Source organism: Pogona vitticeps, chromosome 5, assembly GCF_051106095.1.
Source record: "Pogona vitticeps strain Pit_001003342236 chromosome 5, PviZW2.1, whole genome shotgun sequence".
Classification (NCBI taxonomy): Eukaryota; Metazoa; Chordata; class Lepidosauria; order Squamata; family Agamidae; genus Pogona; species Pogona vitticeps.
In genome coordinates this window covers 125,680,058-125,703,218 of record NC_135787.1, presented here as the reverse complement: position 1 = coordinate 125,703,218, position 23,161 = coordinate 125,680,058, and the positions used below count along the sequence as shown (strand labels likewise).

At 42.4% G+C, this 23,161-nt stretch overlaps 2 protein-coding genes across 10 annotated transcripts in view; both read right to left on the bottom strand.

Moving 5' to 3' along the window:
- PANX2 (pannexin 2) overlaps positions 1–1,385 on the bottom strand; it is a 41,083-nt gene extending 39,698 nt beyond the window's left edge. For 2 of the 5 annotated variants that reach the window (XM_020812883.3, XM_020812884.3), the window contains exons 1-2: positions 1,053–1,385; positions 123–445 (exon numbers count right to left, since the gene is read on the bottom strand). In XM_020812883.3, coding sequence (XP_020668542.3) covers positions 123–445; positions 1,053–1,187 — 458 coding nt within the window. In that variant the 5' untranslated portion in view covers positions 1,188–1,385. Of the gene's footprint in view, positions 1–122; positions 498–1,052 lie in introns of those variants that run through there. The other 3 variants (XM_073000597.2, XM_020812886.3, XM_020812887.3) reach the window with 3 other exon arrangements.
- A 15,806-nt stretch (positions 1,386–17,191) lies between these two features.
- MOV10L1 (Mov10 like RNA helicase 1) overlaps positions 17,192–23,161 on the bottom strand; it is a 68,585-nt gene continuing 62,615 nt past the window's right edge. For all 5 annotated transcript variants that reach the window (XM_073000601.2, XM_020812873.3, XM_073000599.2 and 2 more), the window contains 3 exons: positions 22,568–22,675; positions 20,733–20,870; positions 17,192–18,390 (listed from right to left, as the gene is read on the bottom strand). In XM_073000601.2, coding sequence (XP_072856702.2) covers positions 18,295–18,390; positions 20,733–20,870; positions 22,568–22,675 — 342 coding nt within the window. In that variant the 3' untranslated portion in view covers positions 17,192–18,294. The remainder of the gene's footprint in view (positions 18,391–20,732; positions 20,871–22,567; positions 22,676–23,161) is intronic.

The window sequence follows — 23,161 nt, the reverse complement described above, 5'->3', positions numbered from 1 at the left end:
GAGCTCCTGCTCGGGCCTGGGGGGGGGGATGAGGGGCAGCTCTTTCTCTGCCGGATTCTTGCCTGCCGGGCGCGCGCGGGGGGGGGAGACCGGGGGCGGCGCGCGCCAACAGGTGACCTTACCGGCAAAGTTCTTGGTGAAGACCAGCGTGACCAGGAGGATGGGGATCAGGACGGTGCCGATGGTCACCACGCGGTCGAAGGGCAGCTCGAGCTTGAGCTGCAAGAGCAGCGCCGCCAGCGAGCCCGCCTTCTCGTCCTGCTGCCCGGGCAGGATCAGCTCCTTGAGTTTCTCGCCCGCCAGCAACGCCGTGGCCATGTCCGGGTGGTTTTCGATGATGTGTTGCATAAGCGGCGGCGGCGGCGGGGCGGAGGGCGCTCACCGGGCGGGCCGAGCGCCGCTCTCCCCTCGCCGAGGATCTCGCAGCACCGAGGCGCGTCTCCGCCTGCGGGGAGGAGAAGAGCAAGAACAGCAACGACACGCGAGGAGACCGAGGGAGGCGCACGTGGGGAGGCGGCGGCGGCGAGGGAGGGGGGGAGGAGGACGCGGCCGGGACTCGCTAGCGGCAGAGGTACCATCTTTCGCCCAAGAGCCCCGTCCCTAAGGAGACTGCGGCAGGTCGTCTGAACGCCCCCAGCCTCCCCCGTCCTTCTCATCCCGGCGAGATCGAGGCTGCTGCGGAGCGCCATGCAAGGAGGGACGCGGGGGGGGGGGAGGAGGAGGGAGGCGACGAGGCGCTCCGGTGGCGAAGACGCGGGGGGGGGGGGAGTCAAGCCGGCTCCGGCTGCCCCCTGTCCGGCTGCAGCGGGGCCGGCGGACCCGAGAGCGCGCAAAGGTCAGGGGGGGGTGTGTTTCCTGCCAAAAGGGAGGGGGAAAGCGGGAAAACTCCCACCACGATCGTCATAAAACCCGGGGAGGACGACGAAACCGGGGCAGCAAAGAAAGAGGCCACCGGAGCTCCGCGGCTGAGGGAATCCAAAAGCCAGTCGGCAGCCGGCTGCGAGAAAGAAAAGCGCCTGGTGGAGACCGGGAGGACGGTCCTCTTCGGTTACCTTGGTGAAGTTGAGTGTTTTTCCCTCTCCGGGGGATGGAAGGAGGAGAAGTCTCTGTCGAAGTCCGCAGACGAGGAGGGAGCGAAAGGAGAACTTGCCGGAAAAAACAAATATGTACATCTGGAAGAGGTGCATCTATAGGGGGATCCTGACCTTCACATGGCATTTCCCCTTGGTGTGAGAGGGACCCCCCTCTCACCGCCAAGCGAAAGCCCCCCCCAAAAAACAAAAAAAAATTATAAAGGTCTGCCGGTTTGCTCAGGTTAATTTTTCTGGCGCGGAATTTTCCATCTGCTGCAGCCGCTGCTGCTGCCGCCGCCGCAGCCTGCAAAACAAGTCAAGGAAAGGGATTTGGCCGCAGCCGCAACAGCAGCCGCAGCAGCCGGGGCAGGGGCAGCCGCCGCCGCCGCCGCAGCAAAAGAGCGAGAGCAAGTCTCCCGGGAAGGCAAGGTCTTGCAGGCAGCAGGAGAGGTCCTTTAAGGTCTTCAGCATCTGGAACGGGCCCAGCTGGAAGCGGGGCGGGGGCGGGGGGCTCGCGCTGGGAAGGCGGGGCGGAGCGGCTGCCGACATCGAAGCCGAAGCTGCCCGGGTCCGCCTGAGCCCCCACGCGTTGGCCCCGCTCGAGCGGCGACCGCAACCGGCTGAGCCCGCTTCTCGCTGAAGGCTCTCAGGCGGCCCCCTCAGCAGCGGCGCGGGCGTCCTCCTCGGCGGAGCCGGAGGGCCCCGAAGGAGGGAGAAGGGGAAGGCCGGCTCTCAGCCAGGCAGACCCGAGAGAGAGAGAGACCCGTGGCCGAAGCGGGCCAGGCAACCGCGCCATGGCAAGCCGGGTCCCCTCTGCCCCTCCTCGGCGCAGGAACGCCGCAAGGTCTCTTCTGCAGCTTTGCCCAGCATGAAACCTCGGAGAGTTTGGGGGGGGGGGGGAGACGCACCGACGTCACGCCACGCCAGGGCGCGCAGGCTTGCAGTTCGGGTGCTCAGCGGCGCCCTAAAATGTCCCACAGAAGCATTTCGGTGTAACATTTCTAGCTCGTCATTCCGTTCGGCCCATTAATGAAAAGGCGCTGTGTAGGAATTTCTCCCCCCAACTGATTCCCACCACCAAAGCAATGGTGTGAGGTGCTGCCAAGCTGCTTCCAGCTTTTGGCATTCCTAATAGCGGTTTTCAAGAATGTTTAGAGAGTGGTTTATTGCTGCCGCCCTTCAGGGAGGTTCCGCAGCAATGATTTGAACCCAGATCTCCAAAGTCTTATCTCGTGTCATACATGATCTCATTTTAAAAAGTACAGTAGCTATGGGAAACCTGAATGAAACCTGATAAAATTCAATGATTGCCAGAGATTGTCATCCCCCCCTCCATGAAAGCTTCATATAGAAACACATACATTCTGGGTCTGGGAAAGGAAATCTCCAGACCCCAGGCTTAGCATAGCCCATGGAGGCTCACCATAGGTTTTGGGAGACCCATTCCCAGATCCTGGTTTTTATTGGGGTGGGATTCTTGTCTACATTACACTGTATTTGCTTTCATAACTGGAAGGGCAATTGCATTCTGAGGAATCCCACTGCTGCCTCTAATGTACATTCTCTCACTGGGGTGTACATGGAGAAAAGGGAAGGATCAATTGAGTGGGCTTTTTGGCCAAATCAAAATGGGGAGCTCCACCTGGCCCTTTGACTGGGGATCCAATGACCTCACAGTGTGTAGAGCATGTCAAGGCCATGTGGTCTGTGGAAATCTACAAGGGCGATGAATTTGACTTGATCCATAAAAGAAACATGTTAGGGTAGTGTGGAGGAGGAAATAAGCGGAGTTGAAAGGACAAAAGGTAACCAGCCTTTGCACACTTTCTGCTGCAGGGCTTTACTCTAGAGTAGAAACATTCAGCACAGCCTGAATCTTATTTTTTTAAGTAAAAGTTTGTTGCCTAAGCCTGATCTGTGGCTTGTTGTATTTTCTATGAGTTTGCATTTTAATCTCTGTTCTTTTGCTTTGTTCGTTGGTTCTTTTTAAAAGAAAATAAACAAAATCTTCCCTTGCCTTAGAGTGATTTAGTAATACAGAGGGAAACAGAGGTTCTGAATCCCAAATCCTTACCACTTGGATACCTAATGAATACTTTTTGTGTGTTTTGCTTGTTGATCCTGATCTAAGAGTTTTTTAATAAAATTGGGGATGGTGGCAGAGAAGAAGAAAAAAGCAAACCTGCTTTGGATGTTTGGTGGACTCTCGTCTCTAATTTCCTTCTTGAGTTTCCCCCTGCCTGAGGGATAAAGGGCTGAGGATGAAGACGACTCCAGGGCAGACTCCAAAGTAACTAGTATGTAATTAAAAATATGATAGAAACCTCAGAACACTGGGGATATATGCAACAATGTCTACTGTCCCATGCTGAGTGTGTAAAATGCAGCAGGATCCACCACTCACACATGTATCATAGGCTGAGGATCTTTTAAAACCAAATAACAGTGTACTGTATAAAGCAAGACAATGTGGCCATTTGTAAAGCCAGGGAACATTCCTGATACTTTTGAAATTAATGACTAAAGTTCACATTAGTTTCTGATAGCTGTACACCATGCTGGCAGTGATATCCTGTTGAATAATGTGTGAATGTCACGCAGACTGTTCACACCCGCTAAACCCTTCTATTTGTTCAGGCTATTGCTCAAGTTCTGTGTTATTACCTGGAGCTGCAGTATATAAGGAAGATACACGTATGTGTTGAATTCTTTGATTAGACAAGTAAATACTTAACTAGAAAAGAAATTATGGAGAAATAGCAGGAGCTGTTTTGCCTTGAAGATCAGATACTTTTCCATAAAAGCAAAGACACACCATTACAGTTTCTTACACACACACTATACAAATTAGCACGAGCAAACAAGGATATCCTTTTTTTTAAAAAAGCTAGTAATTTTTCTTTAAAATTCTCTGTAAAAAAATTCACATTGTATAAATATGTGGTATGAAGCAAGTTGTAATTTCACTGTTAAATGACAGTTACTTCAGTCTCCTTTATCTTGAGTAGAGATGGACACAAATCAGAAAAAATGTGATTCTTTTGATTTGTGTTTCATCAAGGTTGATGAATCACAAATTAGAATTTTTTCCTAACGAATCGATGAATTGATCGTCAATTTGATTTTGATTTTAAAAACCTGCAAGGTGACCCCCCCCCCCCCAGCACCTAGAGACACCAAATTGGCTTGGGGAAACCCAATCTTCACCAGACTTGGTGGGATTGTAGAGGAGAGTCAGTAGATACTGCTCTATGATTTTGTGTCTCTAGATGCCTGGGGGGCCTCTTTGTGGTTGTATAACTCAAGATGTCTGAACCCCAATCTTCACCAAACTTGGAAGGATTGTAGAGCAGTCAAAGAAAGCTTTCCTGCAATTTTGGTGTCTCTAGGTGCCAGGGGGCCTGTTTTATAGCCAAGCAAATTAAAAAGTAGCTAAACATTCATTTATTCATGTTCATTGGGTATTTATTCATACAAATACTAATCTACAAATTAGTGATTCTTGAACAAATTAGGTGATTCATTTTTAAATTTGTCTCCATCTCTAATCTTGACTCATCCAAGAAAACAGGATAAGTCATCAGGGAAGATAAGGATGGATATGCTGCAAATATGTACATTGTCTCTATATTGATGTGTCGATCACAGAAAACACTATACAGTTATGAGAATTATGCAAATCACCCACCCAATTTTGAGGTCTACACTCTTATAGGGGATGCTTTTCTTAAAAGCTACAGCAGAGCATCTACAGCAGAGCTCTTAATGCACGTAATTGTAAACAGAAAGTGTGTGTCTCTTGTGTTACTAGATGACGTAGATACTCTCAGTGAGGTGGAAGAATTGGTTAGGTAACTGTCATAATTAAATTTATTAAAACAGACTTATCCAGGTGTTAAAAATGCTGTCTCTGGGCTAGCAACGCCACAGGATGAAAAAATGTCACTTGCATTCACACACAGCACATACAGGTCCAAAAGAGAAAGCAGGTGTGAACTGGGGAAGAAAAGGTAGCTTAAAGGCATGGAGAGGCAAAATAGTGAGAGAAAACTTGGAAGAATAGTGATGGTACTTCAGACATTTGGCTAGGCAAGCAGGGCTCCTCAGTATAGGCAGAAAAAAAGTATAGTTGCCTCTAGAGGCATATTTTAGTCATTCAGAGCTGCATTTCTGCAAGGAGGCCCTCTTTAAAGTGTGATGGGTTGCATGCAGGTCAATGTCATTTGCACAATATCAGCTACCCCACTCATTTCACTGAGGCCTGGTTGACATGAGTTGGGCGTTGGTCCATGGATTTCCAGATACAGGACTAACAGCCTCCACAACCTTATTGGCCTTGCCAGCTGCATTAGATGGAAGGAAGAATCCAAATAGCTGGAGTTTCCCACCTCTGCTATGGGCAATGGCGTTTCTCTCCATGCCTAGTTTGGTAATTTTCTTATCTGTATCTGGTTTCCATGATCTAGCTCACACAGTGCTTCAAATGAGATTCCCCTATTTGTCTTCTTCATCCTACCTCCAATATAGACAAAGAATAGGCAATTCCAATAATTGTTATGGGCCTGTCTGACCCCTGCAACCCACTACTGGCTCCCCACTCTACTAAAATTTGGAGGAATTTTTTTAAAAAATCAACAAACAGCATTCCCCTTTATGCCATTAATTTCAAAAATCAATGCATTAATAAGCTTCATGTTTGTGTTGCATATCTTAAAATACAAAAGCCTTCCTCAGAGTCCAACCTTTATTGCTAGATTCCTTTTCAGAAGACCCAAAAAGCTATGAACAGCATGAATGCAAAATGCAAAGATGAGAGATTAATTTCCAGCCTGTGGGTAATTGTTTTCTTTTCCGTATTTGTTGGCATACTCTTGTTAGGATTTTTACAGATTCAGTTTCTGTGGCTTGAAACAGTTCCACCAGTATCCCTTTTATCCCTGGGAATAACACAATAATGTTTTGTCTTATAGCACAGAGATTACTTGCAATGAGTGACCAAGTCTTATTTCCTTGTGATATATTCTAACAACAATTAACCCCTCTTCAAGCAACTGATGTTTTGCTTTTAGTCATGTAAAAATCAAGCAGGATGTAGATAAGTAACTGATGTTAATTATGACTATAAATACATCATATTCATAGAAGGACAAATACTTCCTTGCCTGTACAACACAAGTCTATTAGAAGAGACATTTATGGGCTTGTGCCTCCCCTCAGCACAAAAATAACTTAAAAGGGATGAGAAAGCAAATGACTAGGGCCCATAACTGAGTATTCATTAAAGAACACCAACATTTTTAATGGCTCATAAAAATGAATGGACAGTTAAATCCTTTTTAAAGGCTCTCTGCCAGCTTTTATTTAGACCTGAAATACAAAAAAAGAGAGCTCCTCTCCAAAAACAAAGCAAAGCAAAACAACCTACCAAATTGCTATTGCAGAAAAGAGACTCACAGTATTTGGTCTCTACCATATAGCCAAATGTCTTGGGCTGGCACTGGCAATATACTTTCTCTAGTTCCCTTCTCATAATATCTTCCTCAGCAGTCTTCAAGATTTTCCACTTGTAAAACTTGTTTTGTTTGCCTAATAGAGGGGCCCACCACCTTACTTCTCCACAACAGAAGTCTTTGCATCAGTGCATGTCTAGCCCTCTACTATGTAGAAGCTATTGTCAGCAAGCAGTTAATTCTCCACTTCAAGAATAAATAAATTAACAAAGTAATAAAGGGAACAAATCAATACTTCAGAGAGACAGGATTTTTGTCTCCATTGCTAGGCAAAAATCATGCTACACTTGCAGCTATTACAATTCCTTGCTTAAAAGACTTTTCAGACTGCAAAATGAAGAGGAGGGCAGATGTGCTAAACCACCAGAGAATACAATGTGCACAGGTCATAAAAACCAATGAGGGCACACCAAATTGGTTTTGCTGAGTTTTTGCAAGTGATTTATAATAAGCATATTGTCTCTTCAGGAGCCCTGATTGGAAAAAGTACAAATGATAAAGGTGGCAAGCAATTAAGGCAGCATTACACAAACATTGTCAAATGATAGGAACTAACAACATACATATTGCACAGTTCACAAAAAAATACTATGGGTACAGAATGACCTACAGCTTTCTCAGGGTCAAATTAGAAATGCATATTTACCATGATTTCCATAGTACAACAGGTTTTCTTCATGCCTCAATAATCACACTAATAGATTAAGCCCATAACTACCTTTTAATGACCAACCACAGCACTTTGAAACATGCAGGAAATAAGCACTTTTCTTCCCCCCCCCCATACCTTCTGGTGATTGCTGAAATTATTTTATTAAGAAGCATCAAGCTTATAGCCTAAGTCTTTTTAAAACAATCTTTCTTAGGGTTCAGTACTGATAATCCTAATTATTAGTTTCCATTTCAGAACTCACATCAGTCTATAAAGAGGGAGGAAAGCATACACTATTATGTCTTTCACTACTTAAAGGAAAACCTTTTCCAAATATGGACTAAGCATATCAATCCGTCTGACCCTTTAGTTCCTAATTTTAAAATGGGGTGTTCAGATCAAGCAGCAAGGAGTTCTGGGGAAAAAACCCAACTAAAATATCTAAAATAAAGGTTTGAAATAGCTAAATACAGTGGGGTCTTGACTTGAGAACTTAATCCGTATTGGAAGGCGGTTCTCAAGTCAAAAAGTTCTCAGGTCAAATCTGCATTTCCCATAGGAATGCATTGAAAACCATTTGATCCGTATCTGCTCTTTAACGTCCATAGAAACTAATGGGAAGCTGCTATTCTGCCTTCGACCACTAGAGGGGGATATTTTGTTTCTTTTTTCCTTAGGTCAAGAAAGGTTCAGGGAAGGCAGGGAAAATACAGTCCAGGCAGTCCAGTACCAGGCAGTCCGAAGACTGTCTCCCAATCCACTCTCTAAACGCTGGGAGGAGTGAGGAAGCAGACAGGCACCCTTTTCACTGGCCAACAGTTAACTGAAAGTTCAAATTTTGCACTGCCTCCCACGTGGTTTTTTTTAGTTCTTAACTCAAATCTAAGTACTTAAGTCAAGTCAATATTTTCCTATGAGAGTGGTTCTTAAGTCAAAATGTTCTTAACTCGAGCCGTTCTTAAGTCAAGACCCCACTGTATTGGATTCTTTGTTACTTTAGACTCTAGAGAAGCTGAACGAAGGTGAAACTGTACTTTGGGACCGTAGTGCCAGTACAATTTTAGTTAACAGGTTACAACAGCTTCTTCACTTTAAGAGACAGTTGAGAGATTAGTAGCTGGTAACTGGCCCCCAATATTTTCCCCCCTGATCTCCACTGTCCAGAGCTGACAATTTCCATTGGGACAACAGACTATCTCAGATACATTGCAAGTCTAACTACAATCCCTGCCTGTATGAAACCTGTCTTGGCAGCTCAATAGGCCACAGCTGGTAATGAATCCTTTGATAAAGTAACTTGACTTCTCTGAGAAAATACAACAATAAGATGCAGGGAATGAGATCCCTGTTTTCTTTTTAGAGGTGGGATACAAAAATTGCCAAGAAAGCCAAAGCAAAAAAAGAATGGATGAGAACTTGAACCCCAAAAGTTACGGGGCTAAAACTCAAAGGCACAAAGAACTCAAGGGCTCATTCACCAGACTTAAAGCAAAGCAAATGTGCTCCTTTTAAATCACCCCATAATGCTTAAATCACTCTTTGGGTGGTATATACAGTACTTTAATTATGCAGGCTACACATTGCCTCCTCAGCAAGCTGGGTACTCAATTTACTGACCTCGGAAGCTTGGAAGGCTGAGTGAACCTTGAGTCAGCTACCTGGAGCTGGTCGGATAAAACCTAGGTCACGAGCAGTCTTGACCACAGTACTGCACATTAACCACAGTGGCATGAGGCCTCCTTGACTGACAACAAAGAAAATCTAAGCTTGGTCCTGACTGCTGGACACAAGGGTAAAAGAGATTCCTTACCTTTTGATTAATTTTATTATCAGCTAGCTATTTCAAATTAAACAGCATAACATGCAAAACAAAGCCATTAATATGGTGGCTTGGGTTAGCACGTGAGCATATAGACTTGAATAATAGGCAGAGACATCTCAAGATTGGACAAGTTTTTACTGAGAGAAATTAGAATTCGTGTGAGCCAGGAGGTGAGACAGTATCACTGCTCGCTGGAACGCCGTCCATTCTCACAAAGGAGGAAGAGAAAGAAGGGGACTATGAGCTCACGATGCCTCCCGAGGAAACCTCAGAGTCCCTCCAGGGGATGGAAGAGGAAGAACTGTCCCAGATTCTGAGGGGGATGGGAGTGTGACGCTTACCCCATAGCCCGTTTGTTTCACCAAACACAGAGCTCACAATGGTATCCCAACACACTCTTTAACACGCTGCCACTAGTTGATCTCTTTATCAACCTATATTTTCCTATGAAATACTGAGGTCCATTCAGTACTGAACTTTTAAACAGAAACAGGTTTATTGATTACAAATTGTTTCAGGAATAATTCTTAAGCATATTCTTACAAAGCCAAAGTAGGGTGATTGCTACAGGGAATAAGGGAAGAGCAGTTAGAAAAGGTGGGAAAGGGAAATACAGTGGTGCCCCGCATGACAATAATTCGTTCCAGGAAAATCGCTGTTAAGCGAAATCGTCATCATGCGAAAAAAACCTATTGGAATGCATTGAAAACCTGTTAATGCTTTCCAATGGGGGAAATACCTGCTTATCCAGCGAAGATCCTCCATAGGGCAGCCATTTTGTGATCCCTGTCTTCCAGAAATAGGTCCGGAAAACAGCGGGGAGCCATTCTGCGAACCGCCGATCAGCTGCTTTTAATCGGCGTTTTGCGAACAATCAGTTCGCAAAGCAGGGACCTATTCATTGTAAATCGAAAAACCCCATAGGAATCATCGTTTTGCGATCGCTATAGCAATCGCAAAAAACTAGTCATCAAACAATTTTGTCGTCAAGCGGAGTCGGCATCAAGCAGGGCACCACTGTAGAGGGAGGGAGGAGATAGAAACGGGGAGAAGAGATAGGAAGAGGAAAACATTACCTCCAGTTTGGGACTGGATCTGGCTACAAGATCCTTGGACTCATAAGTGGGAGAGGCTGAAAGTACCCAGGGAGGAAGTCAACCACAGGAGATTGGTGATTCCCCCTAGACTGTCTTACTGGGGAGAAGCGAAGGTGAGAGAGTGAAGGAAGAGATTAAGAGAGGAGGAAGAAAGGGTGGAACAAGAGAGAAGGGAAAGGAGTGACTGACGAGTGTGGGAGATGAAGAAGTCAGAGTTGAGAGGACCTGGGAGATGTTGGAACCTGGGGAGCAGCACAAGTAGGAAGATTTCCTGGTAGAGGTGTCCGTGCCCGTTGCCTATACAGACAGAAACAACGATGAAAGAATGGTCACCTGTCAAGCAGCCAAGCCCATGGAACCAGAGTTTTGGGAACCCCTTCATTTTAGAAGAATGGAAATCCCTTCCCACCTTGACGGAGGGAGGAGAAAAATACTATGTTCCAGTTTATGACAATTGTTTATTCAAAAGTTCTAAAACAAATGTTCAATTCTTACCATTGCAAATGGTGTCCATGTCTGATGAAGTTATTAGAGACAAAGAAGAGCCACGTGACCGTCCAACTGAACCCTCATATTTAGCCAGTTTGAAAACACTTTAGTGTTAGTTGGCAGGTACATAGGCATCCTTCAGTCTCGAGAGACTATGGTATCGTGCTCTGCATGGAGGACTTGGAACAGCGTCTAGTGTGGCTGAGAAGGCCAATTCGAGAGTGACAATCCCTTCCACGCTTAAGACAAATACAATCTGTATCCCGTCTAGCTCCCTGATTTTGCTGCTTTCGTGACTGCCTCTTTGCCTCAGCCTGCTGGGTGAGGATCTCTTCAAATTGGGAGAGACTGTGATGCACCGCATGCCTCCAGGCTGAACGCTCAGATGTTAGGGTTGCCCATCTGTTGAGGTCCATTTCCAAGGCCTTCAGATCCCGCTTGCAGATGTCCTTGTATCGCAGCTGTGGTCTCCCTCTGGGGCGATTTCTCTGCACTAATTCTCCATACAGGAGATCCTTTGGAATCCGACCATCAGCCATTCTCACGACGTGCCCAAGCCAACGTAGACATCGCTGTTTCAGTAGTGTATACATGCTAAAAATTCCAGCTCGTTCTAGGACTACTCTATTTGGAACTTTGTCCTGTCAGGTGATACCAAAAATGCGTCGGAGGCAACATATATGGAACGTGTTCAGCTTTCTCTCCTGCCTCGCATGAAGGGTCCAAGACTCACTGCAGTACAGGAGTGTGCTCAGGACACAGGCTCTATAGACCTGGATCTTGGTGTATGCTGTCAGCTTCTTATTGAGCCATACTCTTTTTGTGAGTCTTGAGAACATGGTAGCTGCTTTGCCAATGCGTCTAACCAGCTCGACATCTAGGGAAAGAGTGTCAGAGATCGTTGAGCCAAGGTACACAAATTCATGGATAACCTCCAATTCTTGCATTGAGATAGTAATAGAGGGAGGCGAGTCCACGCCCTGGCCCATGACTTGTGTTTTCTTCAGGCTGATAGTTAGTCCAAAGTCTTGGCAGGCTTTGCTAAAATGATTCATGAGTTGTTGGAGGTCTTCGGCAGAGTGGGTAACAATGGCTGCATCATCGGCGAAGAGGAAGTCCTGCATGAAAACCAGGTGGGCATTTGCATGCATTTATTAGTCACAGGACTCTAATCTTTTTCAATGTATCAAAATTGAGTTGTATATACTTTATGGCTCCTGCGCAGCAGTGGCACTGTGAAGCGTAGCTTATTTTCTGTCTGTGCCTTCTAGAGTAGAATGGATTTTTGAACCAAAGTGTGGTTGTGTCAAATAAATACACAGGGCACACGCAGCCAATCAAAATTTCATCAATACTGACTAACAAAAAACCTAAGTATCTGTTAAATATTGATGTCATATATATGCTGTTCCTAATATTGCTATTTTTGTAGATTTTATTTCTAGAATCTGCAACTACTTATAATACTGTGCAAAATTTCTTGATATTGTTCCCAAAGTCCTAATGATGATGGGGACCACTAAAATGTGTTTCATCCATAAGCGAGATGTTTCGATTGCCAGATCTCTGTATTTTGCTAATTTTTTCAGTCCTTTAGCTTTAAATCTGCCATCTCCTGGAACTGCAATGTCAGTTATCCAGACTTTTTTCTTTTCTATTACTGCTGTCTTGTGGGTTGTGTTCATGGCATTATTATCTCCATTGCCACCTCAACTTCACTAATCAGGCTGGCGATGACTAAGTCTTCTGCTCACAATGACTGCTACAAAAGTGAAACAGCTGCCATGTGGCTATACACACAGAGTGTATATAAGCACCTTTAACTGCACTTGGAGCTCTGTGGTTGGCCTGACCTGACAATCACATTTTCTCTATGTCCACACCAACATTCTCTAGGGAATCCGATTGACAGGAGCAGGCTGTCTGGCCAAGGGGGTGAATCACCCAAAACTGAACCAATGAATGTTGAAAAAGTCCATTGGTTTGTTTTGTGGCAACTCCCAAACTGGCAACGAACTGAATCAAAACTGGCCTGGTTTGCCTTTTTTAAAGGTTCTTTTTTGGTTCATGTTGATCTCTTTCAGAATCCAGAACTGCCAAGACCTCTGCTGTCTTTGAAGGTAAACCAGTCCACTCTTCAGGCCCTGGTGGGATGGCAGCAGCCCACCAACAGGGACCTCCTCACCACTGCCCTCTCTGCAGGTGGGGCTGGGAAATGTAGGAAAATGCACCACCATTAAATGGTACCTGTATTCTGCTACTTCTCTATGCTTGTTGCCAGAAGAAAATCCACTACACAGGTGTATCATAATCACAATTTCCCTGACTTCTGACCAATTTCATTTCATTTTATTACTATACGGTCATAGACCCGAAAACACAAAGATAAAAACATTATATAAGATATACAGAATAAGTTGTTAGAACATATCAGCACTATAAAACTTGAGTCATGTGGCTGTCTTAATATAACATTTTACAAATTATTAAACCTGAGAATAAAAACTTAGCCACCGACTATGTTATTAATTGGTTCTCTCCAGACAGCAGAAACTTCAGGTAGAAACTTGTAGTAGTATACTGCTACTTCTCTACGCTTGTTGCCAGAAGAAAATCCACTACACAGGTGTATCATAATCACGACTTCCCTGACTTCAGACCAATTTCTATTTCTCTGACTTTCCTTAAAGTGGCAACCCTACTTCATCTGTGATTATAAGCTCTAGTTCTGGTCTCAGATGCTTAAAATTCCCCAGGAGGAAGAAAGAAAGGATGTGCTGCAAATATTAAAAAAACCCAGAACATTGAAGGGTGGAGTGTTACAAGCCTAAGGCCATTGAAAGAGTACTAGTCTCTGAATTAATGTCCTAACCCTAACCCTAAGGCCACTGAAAGAGTACTAGTCTCTGAATTAATGTCCTAACCCTAACCCTAAGGCCATTGAAAGAGTACTAGTCTCTGAATTAATGTCCAGAACCTGGTTGCTAGGTGTAATAAATCACACTAGAGTAAGTCCATTGAATCACTCAGAATCAATGGACTTTGCTTAGTCAACTCCTCTTTAAAGTTCCATAAATTCACATAGGCCCATGTGAACTGCAATTTACTATACTAAAGGAAGTCACAGAACAGGTCAATTTGAACCAGTGAGACTTATGGAGAAACTGACTCATTAAACCCTTATTAACTCAATGGTACTACACCATTGCAAGGTACTACACTAAGCAACATGATTTTGGCTCATGCAGTAACTCTTGGTACTATTTGCACTTAAGGGGCATTAACTTAGCTTTACTGTGTGTGTTCACACATACAAATACAAACACACACACAAATAAATTGTCATATATTTTAAGTTAATTGAGATTTTCTCTTTGTGCCACATATAAATTTTCTTGGGGAACAGTGTAGTAGAAATGAAAAGGTTATCCATTTCTTCCAAAGCAGTTGCACAATACATTAACTCTTAATTAACAATTAGTGTTTTATGATTTTAATGTGCGTCAGATTGAGCAATTCATATAATTTCAAATTTTAAAATAAAACAGCACCATGAAATTGTGTCGGCTTAATTATTGTCTGAAGTGCAACTGAATAACTACCTTGTTTTCTTTGCCAAAATTATTAACTCTTCAAAAAAAAAAAGATACTTGAAAATAAGGAAGATCCAAAAGTGAGGCAAACTGAAAATAGAGGTTTCAAAGCTGCTCCACCCCAAATTTAACTAGGAATCAAACTACACCAGAAAACCCTGATCCAATCCACAATGACTCCTGTTGCAGCACACAACATTAAACCTTAGCGTGGTTCAAAATAGTGCCCAACCTGATTCTTTTCTGCTCCCATTTTTGCAGCTACACATTTTGGGTGGCACAGGTGTGCCCCTTTGCCCACTAGTTGTCTACTTACCTGTTTCCCACCTCACCTATCAATCCCTCTTGCTCTTCTCTCAACTGTCATCATGTTTTTTCCCTTTGCACCTCTGTTTGCAGAAGCAGATGTGATTCTTTGTTCTTTAACCTACAACTAAAATGACACATTGGAAGATACATGCAAACCCGTATTTTAAAAAAATAAAAGAGGGGCAGGAACAAGGCATGACGTTCCCATAATGTGATGTTGCCCCCAGCCCCCGACATGCCCAGGGCAACAATATCATGCAATTTAGGTGTATGTTAAAATACAGCACATGTTTGCAGTAACCCACAGCAAATAATTTTTCCTGTTTACTGGAAATGAGTAGCTCATGCCTAACTGTGTGTATGGAGATGGAAATCAGACTGCTCTATCATCCAACACATTCTAAGGAGACAGGAACGTTTTCAACTGATATCAAATTAGACTTTGGCCTTGAATTAGTGTGAACAAAGCAAAGTTTCAATTAAAAACAGACAGATGGTATCTTGGTTGGGCAATGTAATTAATAATTAATTAATTAATGATGCAGTGCCTAATCCAGATGGGCTTCCACTCTCCCAAAGGGTCAGGTGCCCAGAGTGGCCACTAAATGCAACTTAATGTTTTCTGGATAAAGCAGATCGCACCTCACAGAATAATACTGGTTATTGTACAATATTTTATATTAGTCTAATATAAAGTTCACCCACCTAGAAGTTTTAACTGGTTCACAATGCAACTGCTGTAAATAACTGGTTGATTGGTTCAGACTACATTGAGCTTTTTACCAGCTTCACTGGTTGCTATACCTTTCCAAGTTCAATTTGATTTACTATTTTTAAACATCAAGCCTAATCAGACCAGAACCAAGGTATTTAAAGTTATCCTTCCTACACATACGTAGGATGCTGCGCAATAACTTCAGTTCATCTCTGAGGCTTCCCTTTGGATCTGAAAAGGTTTTTTTTATTTATAGTGCTTGACTCTACACCAACTGTCCAAAAAACACATGCACAAAGCATCAAAGGCCATTTTATTTCATCAATATTTTTGGCATTTTCGTTTCAAAAAGAATTCGACTGATACTGTTCTACTTTGTAAAGAACTTTAGATAATTTTGATTATTCACTATTTGCAAGCTGCTTCAACTTCATGCAGAAAAACAGAGAAAGATACAGGGCAAAATCCTACTGAGCAGTTATACTGGTATGAACCAGATCCAGTGTTGAAAATACCTACCGTAGTTTAAATGAACTGAAAGTTTTTTATCCCTCCCCCCTTTTCAGTTCCTGAGGCTCCCTAGTGTTCCCTTTTGTCCCGCAAAAGCCTTTGGGAGCCTCTGGGAATGGGGAGACTTGAATAATCAAAAATTGCCACCAGACTGCCCTGATGGTCTGTCTCATCCCAGGAAGCTTTCAGTTAATTGACATTATATCCGGGGTTGAATCCAGTTTATCTCAGCATAACTCTGTGTAACAGGATTCTGTCCATAGAAAGAAAGGGAGAAATGTCAGGAAAAGGGACTATTTTCCTCTAAGTTTATCTGGTGAACACAGGCACCTCTCTATCAAGACTTATAAGAGTTCTCAAACTTCTAAAAATCTCTGCTTAAGAGAAAACACAAACTCTGAATCACTGTTCAACTGCTACTAAAACAAAGCAAAACAAAAATTGCACCTTGTATCCTGGGTGGAAGAAAACATCATGGGAACAACAAGGTTCAGTTGATAGCTTTTTAAATTGGGGAGGGGGGAGGAAATCAAATATCTACAAGCAAGTTTACTACTGGAAAGGTACTTATATTATTGGTCTAAAAGGAAAGAAACCATTGACAAAGAATTCTTTTTGCCCATCAGACACAAACAGATGCTGAGCAAATTTGATGAAAACAATTGCTCACCATTCTACTTTTCTGCACTATTTAGTAGAATATAGAAAACCTTGGAGCGGTGGTATGGTTGGGAAGAGCTTGTTCATTTACTGCAAGGGTGATGTGTCATCTTTGGAGGGCTGCTTCAATGCCCCCTTCATTTTTCATATAAAAATTATGTTTTTAAAATGAAAAAAAAATCCCCTTTGCACTCCCTAGTGTTTAAATTGTTTTCAAAGAAGAGTTTTGAGATGATGGTCCAAGGGGTTTCTCATACCTGTTAAAATAGTTCCCCACATCTTCTGGGGGCACTAGGAGAATTTCTGAGCCACATCCCCCCCAAAATATGTTGCAGGGGAGGAAGATGGTACTGGAGAACTATGTTCGAGCCTCTGGGAAGCCCCAATATTGCCCATCCCTGCGCTAGAATACCAGACAGACATCTGCTATCAAATATTTTCATGAAAATGGGATACAGTGTATTCTACTTGAATCAGAACCCTACAGGTGTTTATATAAGGTCTGCATAGTTTGCTGTACATAACTGACAAGGTGCAGAGGCACAACTCAGGTATATCCCTGGTGGCACACCTGACTGTGCAGCCAAGATATATCCCAGTACCTCATCAACCCACTTCAACTAGCTTTGGCAAGTTATGCAAACCTTAAACAAATACCAACAGGATTCTGGCCACTCTAAAGATGGTTTGGTATCTGACACAGTCAAGTCTAGTAATTTATGATCATTCTTATAACCCCAACTGCAAGGACACAAAACAGATCACAAAATGCCAAAAATGTTTAATTCTGTTTGATTTTACAGCACAAAAAGAAGGTCAACTATAAAATAAGAATTACAGTTTACAACTTGCATTTATTCCTTTAACCCAACTGTAGAAAAAGGTTCTGTATCTACAAAGTACTTTACATTGTTTATTGTCTGGCAGATAAAGATGTGGTCAGGAAGATTTACCCAGGAAACACAACAATTCTTTCCAATTGGTCACTTCTGCTGATTAAAATAATAAGACAAATAATAAAATAGCACAAACTATCTTAGCTTAAACATGCTGTTTTAGATAAACATCTAAATCTGGACATTTATCTCACATAACTGAACTGGTTTAATAATTATTTCTTCTTCATACTGATGTCTGGTAATATTGTAATCTTATGAATGTCTAATACATTCCATTTGGCAAAATCAGTACAGCTTATGAATGTCTAATATATTCATAAGCTGTACTGATTTTGCCAAATACATTAGGAATGGAAAACACACATTTAGACACCAGAACCTTAATGGTGGTTGGTATCTCTTTAAGCTCACCTATTCCTGGTAAATACTGGCAAGATCTAGTTGCCTTTCACCCAGTCTGTCAAGATGCCAAACCTTTACAGTATGCTGACTCTTGAGGTAAATGTTTTCAGTTGGCCAATTAAATGCTCTATCCAATTCCAGCAGTGGCAGTGAATCTGTGGCAGAGGAACTGCTAAATCCAACAACCTGATGAGCTTGAAGTGGCAGACTCAATACTTGTGAGTGGGGACATAACTGGACTAAATGAAGGACACCTGCTCCAAGGATGCTCCAAGTCAGAGCAAGGAGATTTTACATTTAGAATGAGATTTGCAAGCAAAAATGAAACTCCTTCTTTGTAGGTAGGAGGATGACTTGTTTTTACCTTTTGACCCTTGGGATGCCCTCTCAAGAGATCACAAAATTGCAGTTAGTTTGTTAACTATACAACTTCACAAACTGAATTTTTAAAACAATTCAAACCAAGATACTTTTTCATAGTGTCTTCCAAAAGGACTTTTAGATAAATGGATAGTTCTGATTTATTCACCCCCTTTTTCTCTACTCCTGTACCAAAACGGTGCTCACTTTTTAATATTTTCTAGCTCCTCTGGCAAGTCACAGCCAATATAAACTCCATTTGCCAAACTGTATTCCAGCAGGGCAGAAAAGCAGGGATCCTGATCAAAAGAAGAAAGGTTGTAAAAAGCTGCACAGATTATTACCATAATCATAATAATGTTTGCATAACGTATGCATAGTTTGTTGTAACTAATTACAGCTAATTGCCAAGGGGCTGGTGGGAATCCTAGGTTATGTTCTTAGGCCCATGCCTGACTGTGCAACCGAGATGCACCCCCACATCCTGTGATTTAGCTGCAGCAAGCTTATGTAAACAGGATTCTGGCCAGTACTTATTCAAACATAACTGATAATGCATCACTTTTTTTTACTCTATTTAAAACTAGCAGACCTAAACAGGAATCCATGTTTAGGATATTAAATGCAGCTGCATGTACTGCAAGACTGTATTGGTATGAAACTTTAGATGACATTGTATAAAGATTAGTACTGCTGTTCTTTTAAATGGTGACTAAGAGGAGAAACAAGATGACTTTTATGCAATTTGTACCCACCCCAATAATTTTCTGATTTTTTTGTTATTTCTGCACAATTCTGTATAACAATGCAAATAATGCTGGACCAGGTCTTACACTCCCTTTAAATATTAAACAAATGAATGGTGAGAGGGAAACTGGGGAGGATAGAATCCACGACTTTGGAACTGCTATAGTGTCTGAGATTCCTTGAAAAAGTAAACCAATATTCTTGCATTTCCTTGAAAATTAACACATGTATCAAGGTCTCTTCCCACAGACTACTGTGAGGTCAGAGGGAGCTCATATTTTCAGTGCTAGGTACCATATTAACAGTAGGCATTCACAAAACAATTGTTAAGTGACAGCAGAAATATGCTTGCATCACTAAGCTGATTAAACACATATCTGTCCTTATTCAAGCTGCAAGAGAAAGCTGAGCTGATAATTCAGCTCTTTTGCACAGACATTTGTTTTTACAGTTCTTTTAACTCCAGTAATGGTAGCTGTAAGTCAGAACTGACTTGATGGCACTTAATTACAGTGGTGCCTCGCATTACGACGTTAATTCGTTCCAGCGAAATCTCTTGCTGCATGCTCGTTTTGTGTACTATACAAGGCACAGAAGCAGCAACTCATTAACCACCAATTTGGCAGAGTTCTTTTCCCTGCTCAACAGCTAATCTGCAGTTTGGCAACCTGCCCTCTCCAGCCCCAGCTCTCGTGGACCAGCTGTTCAGCTGCAAAACCAACTGCACTAAACCCCCAAACCACTGGTTCATGCCCATCACTTATAAGTAACAATGGGACATAATTATTACTCTAGTAAGCAGCAATGAGATCACTAACTTCTTCTATAAAGGGTGACTATTTAAAAACAAGAGACTGCTGAGTTTCAGTTTTCCCCTAGTTTCTAGTCCTTCATCAGGGGCTTGAATCAGAATAAGGTTCTTTATTACACTACATGTAACATGACATAAACATTCTGGTACTGTAAATTAGTGCCAGATGTTTGTGTCACTGGCAAGAAAATTTTTGTAATAACCAATGTTAAAAATGTGTCATTGTTAACTCTTTATTAACTCTTCAATTTTCTTCTGACTTCGCTGTCTCTTATTTTCTCTGCCTCCCTATGTGCTCTCTACATATGAATGTGTCCACATATATGAAAACTTCAGGTAACATTTTGTATATCTCATCAAGCAGATATGGTCCATGGACACTTGTGCCATAATATACCCAGAGACTGCCATAGGGCTGTTGTTTCTGTTAAGTTTTGTCACAGGATTATGCTCTACAGCAGACTTACATGATACCTATCTGGAAATAGTCACTAAAAATCAGAATGTAAAGTACTGCAAGACGGAAAACCACTCATCACTATTAGTTGCTTTCTTCAATTCTCATTAACTGCTTTCTGTGGCTTCTATTACCATTCTGCCATTGAATACAGCTATGTCTGACTTTGACATATGACATGCCATTACCTTTGCCATGACAATGGCAAACCTCATACAGAGATTAAAGGAATGAATCAACAAACTCTCTTTCAGGGGTTAAGTTTTTGTTAAGTTAAGCAAACAAAAAGCCCAGCAATTGACCTTGGACTGACTTACCTTGCAGGGTTGTTGCTGTGAGCTTAATTAAAGTGAGGAGGAGCAGATCCATGCATACTAGTTTGAACATAGTCGAAATGAAAAGCTTCAGTATTTAATAAACCTACTTTAGCTGTGACTTACTACGCTAAAGTAAATTGCAACTAGAGTAGACCCACTTGGATCAGTGGAACATAAAGTGGAGCTGACTCACCAAATCCTGAGTGATTCAACGGACCTACCCCAGTGCAATTCTCTATGCTAAACAACAGGAATCTGGGCACAGTCCAACAGCTACATCATGATAGATGATAAATGAAGAAGACTTACTTTAGCAAGCACATGAGGATTCCCCAGTATAATGAGCAATGCCTTGGCTCTGGTTATTGCAACATTAAAGCGCTTTGAATTGGCAAGGAATCCTAAAAAGTATCTTTCTTCATTGAATGAAGTTTCATTTGACCGAACCTGTAATAGAAACAGCAGCTTTAATCACTAGAAAGGTAAAGATAATAGGAGGTAACAATATAGAAGTGTTTATATATGTCCACACATCCACCCCTTCTTGTTGCAGCACCTTGTTCTGGTACATCCTGGCAAAATGCTAGACTGCAGCTTGTGTTGCCCAAGTATAACTTGTATGCAGCCATTAGATGTTGTTGTGAGTGACTGGATGAAACAAGTACCTATAGTGTCAAGCCACTGGTTCCCAACCTTGGGTAACCAAGGTGTTCCTGGACTGCAAGTTCCAGAAACCCTGGCCAGCAACAGCAGTCCAAGAATACCTATGTTACCCAAGACTGAGAACCACCGCTGCAAGCCAAAGTCTTCAAAACCCGGAGTGTTCTATTCCATCAACTACTACAGAAATGCTGGAAAGTAAAGGCCCATGATAAAAGCAGAAATCCAATGTGCCCAAGTTGGTTAAGTGGGGCTAAAGCAATTTGCTTTATTTTAAAAAAGTTTTAGAAGGAAAAAAATAGTAGAAGGGGCTAGTTTTGCACTAATGAAAGATGCTGGAGTTAGGTCTTCATTGTGAAGACCTAACTCCAGCATGAGCATAAACATACCTTTTTAAAATAACCGGTAATAAAAAAAATGTGCACTAAAAAAGCAGCTGTCAAACTGAACTTTATAATGTTAACAATGTTTTCATCATCATTCATCAAGTAAATTCTGACTTATGGCTACCTTTTCAGGGTTTCCAGGTATCAAATACTCAGAAGTGGTTGACCATTCCCTTTTTCTGGAAGTGCCCTGGGACTATGCAGCTTGCCCAAGGCCACACAGGATGGCTATACTCTCACAGGAGGTACACTGAGGGATCAAACTCCCAACCTCTGGTGCAGTGGTTAAACTGCAATACTGCAGCGAAGCTTCTGTTCATGATCTGAGTCTGATCTTGATGGGTTCAGGTAGCTGGCCCAAGGTTGACAGCCTTCTATTTTTCTGAGGTTGGTAAAATGAGTACCGAGCTTGCGGTGGCACAAGGTGTTGTTTGCATAATTATGTTAGTATATAAACTGAAAAACAACAGAGACCAGCAGCCTTTGGATCTGTGGCCAGATGCCTAAATCACTGAGCTATCCTACTAAGATTAATTTCAAACATGTGGCAAAAACCACAATTCTCTGCCTGTCTATTCCTATGCAGTTCTTACATGCAAGGTAGTTTATCAGTGGACATAAAACTTCAGGCTAAGGTTTATTTTTTTAAAGTGGTCATGTGACAGTATTTAATGATGTTTGCTAATGGAATGATGAAATCTAGTGTAACTGGGGAGCCAGCTCTTCCCTCCTATAACCTTTCCTGCAGCCACAGGAATGATTTTGAAGGGCTTGGAAAGATCAGACATAGTTTTGGGATGGCTTGGAAAGCTGAAGTTGTGGGTAGAGGAGGAAAAATCCAATATGACTGCTGGTGGAACATAAGATTAGCCCAGTACCATCCTGATTAGTGGAAGGTTTTATTACTCATCCTGGAATACATTTCTTTCATTTTCCACTTTAAAACCTACTTCTTGATGTGATATCAGATTTATCTGAAGTCATCATTCTTGCCTATAATCTCTTCATCAATCAGAAAGGATGCCTCTTCCCACTTTGGCATCTTTCTGATTCTTCAACTTACTAGTTCTGAAACATAAAAACAGCATAGCTACGTACTGTTGATAAGATGATCACTAGATATTCTTGCCCTTGAAATTCTTCTACTGAGCCAACTTTGATGTTCATTAGATCCACACTATGTAAGAGCACTCTGATTTTTTCTACCTTAAAATTGAACAATGGAACAATTTTCAGTTTTGACATTCTGCAACCAATATTAAGCATTAAGACAAAGCATTACAGTTTAATTCATAGTTCAGGTGGTGATAATCTGTACCATGAGATTCCTATTTGTTGTGCACAAATGCAGAACTTGGACAGTGAAGAAAGCTGTTTCACATTCAAAATGTGGTGCAGGAGATTAGTTTTACAAATACTGCAGACCACCAAAAAGACAAATAAGTGGGTGAAACTGGGACTGTTGTATTTTTGGCCTATTGAAAGAAGACAAATTCCATGGAAAAGACAATAACGTTGGAAAACGCCTACTCCCACCAAGCTCTACTCGTGTCACTCGAGCGAGTCAGGAGGTGAGGCTGAGGAGCCTGATGCCGAGGGAGGCCAGGAAGGAAAAAACAAGAAACCGGGCCTTCTCGGCAGTGGCTCCTCGCCTATGGAACAATCTGCCTCTGGAGATTTGCACGGCCCCTT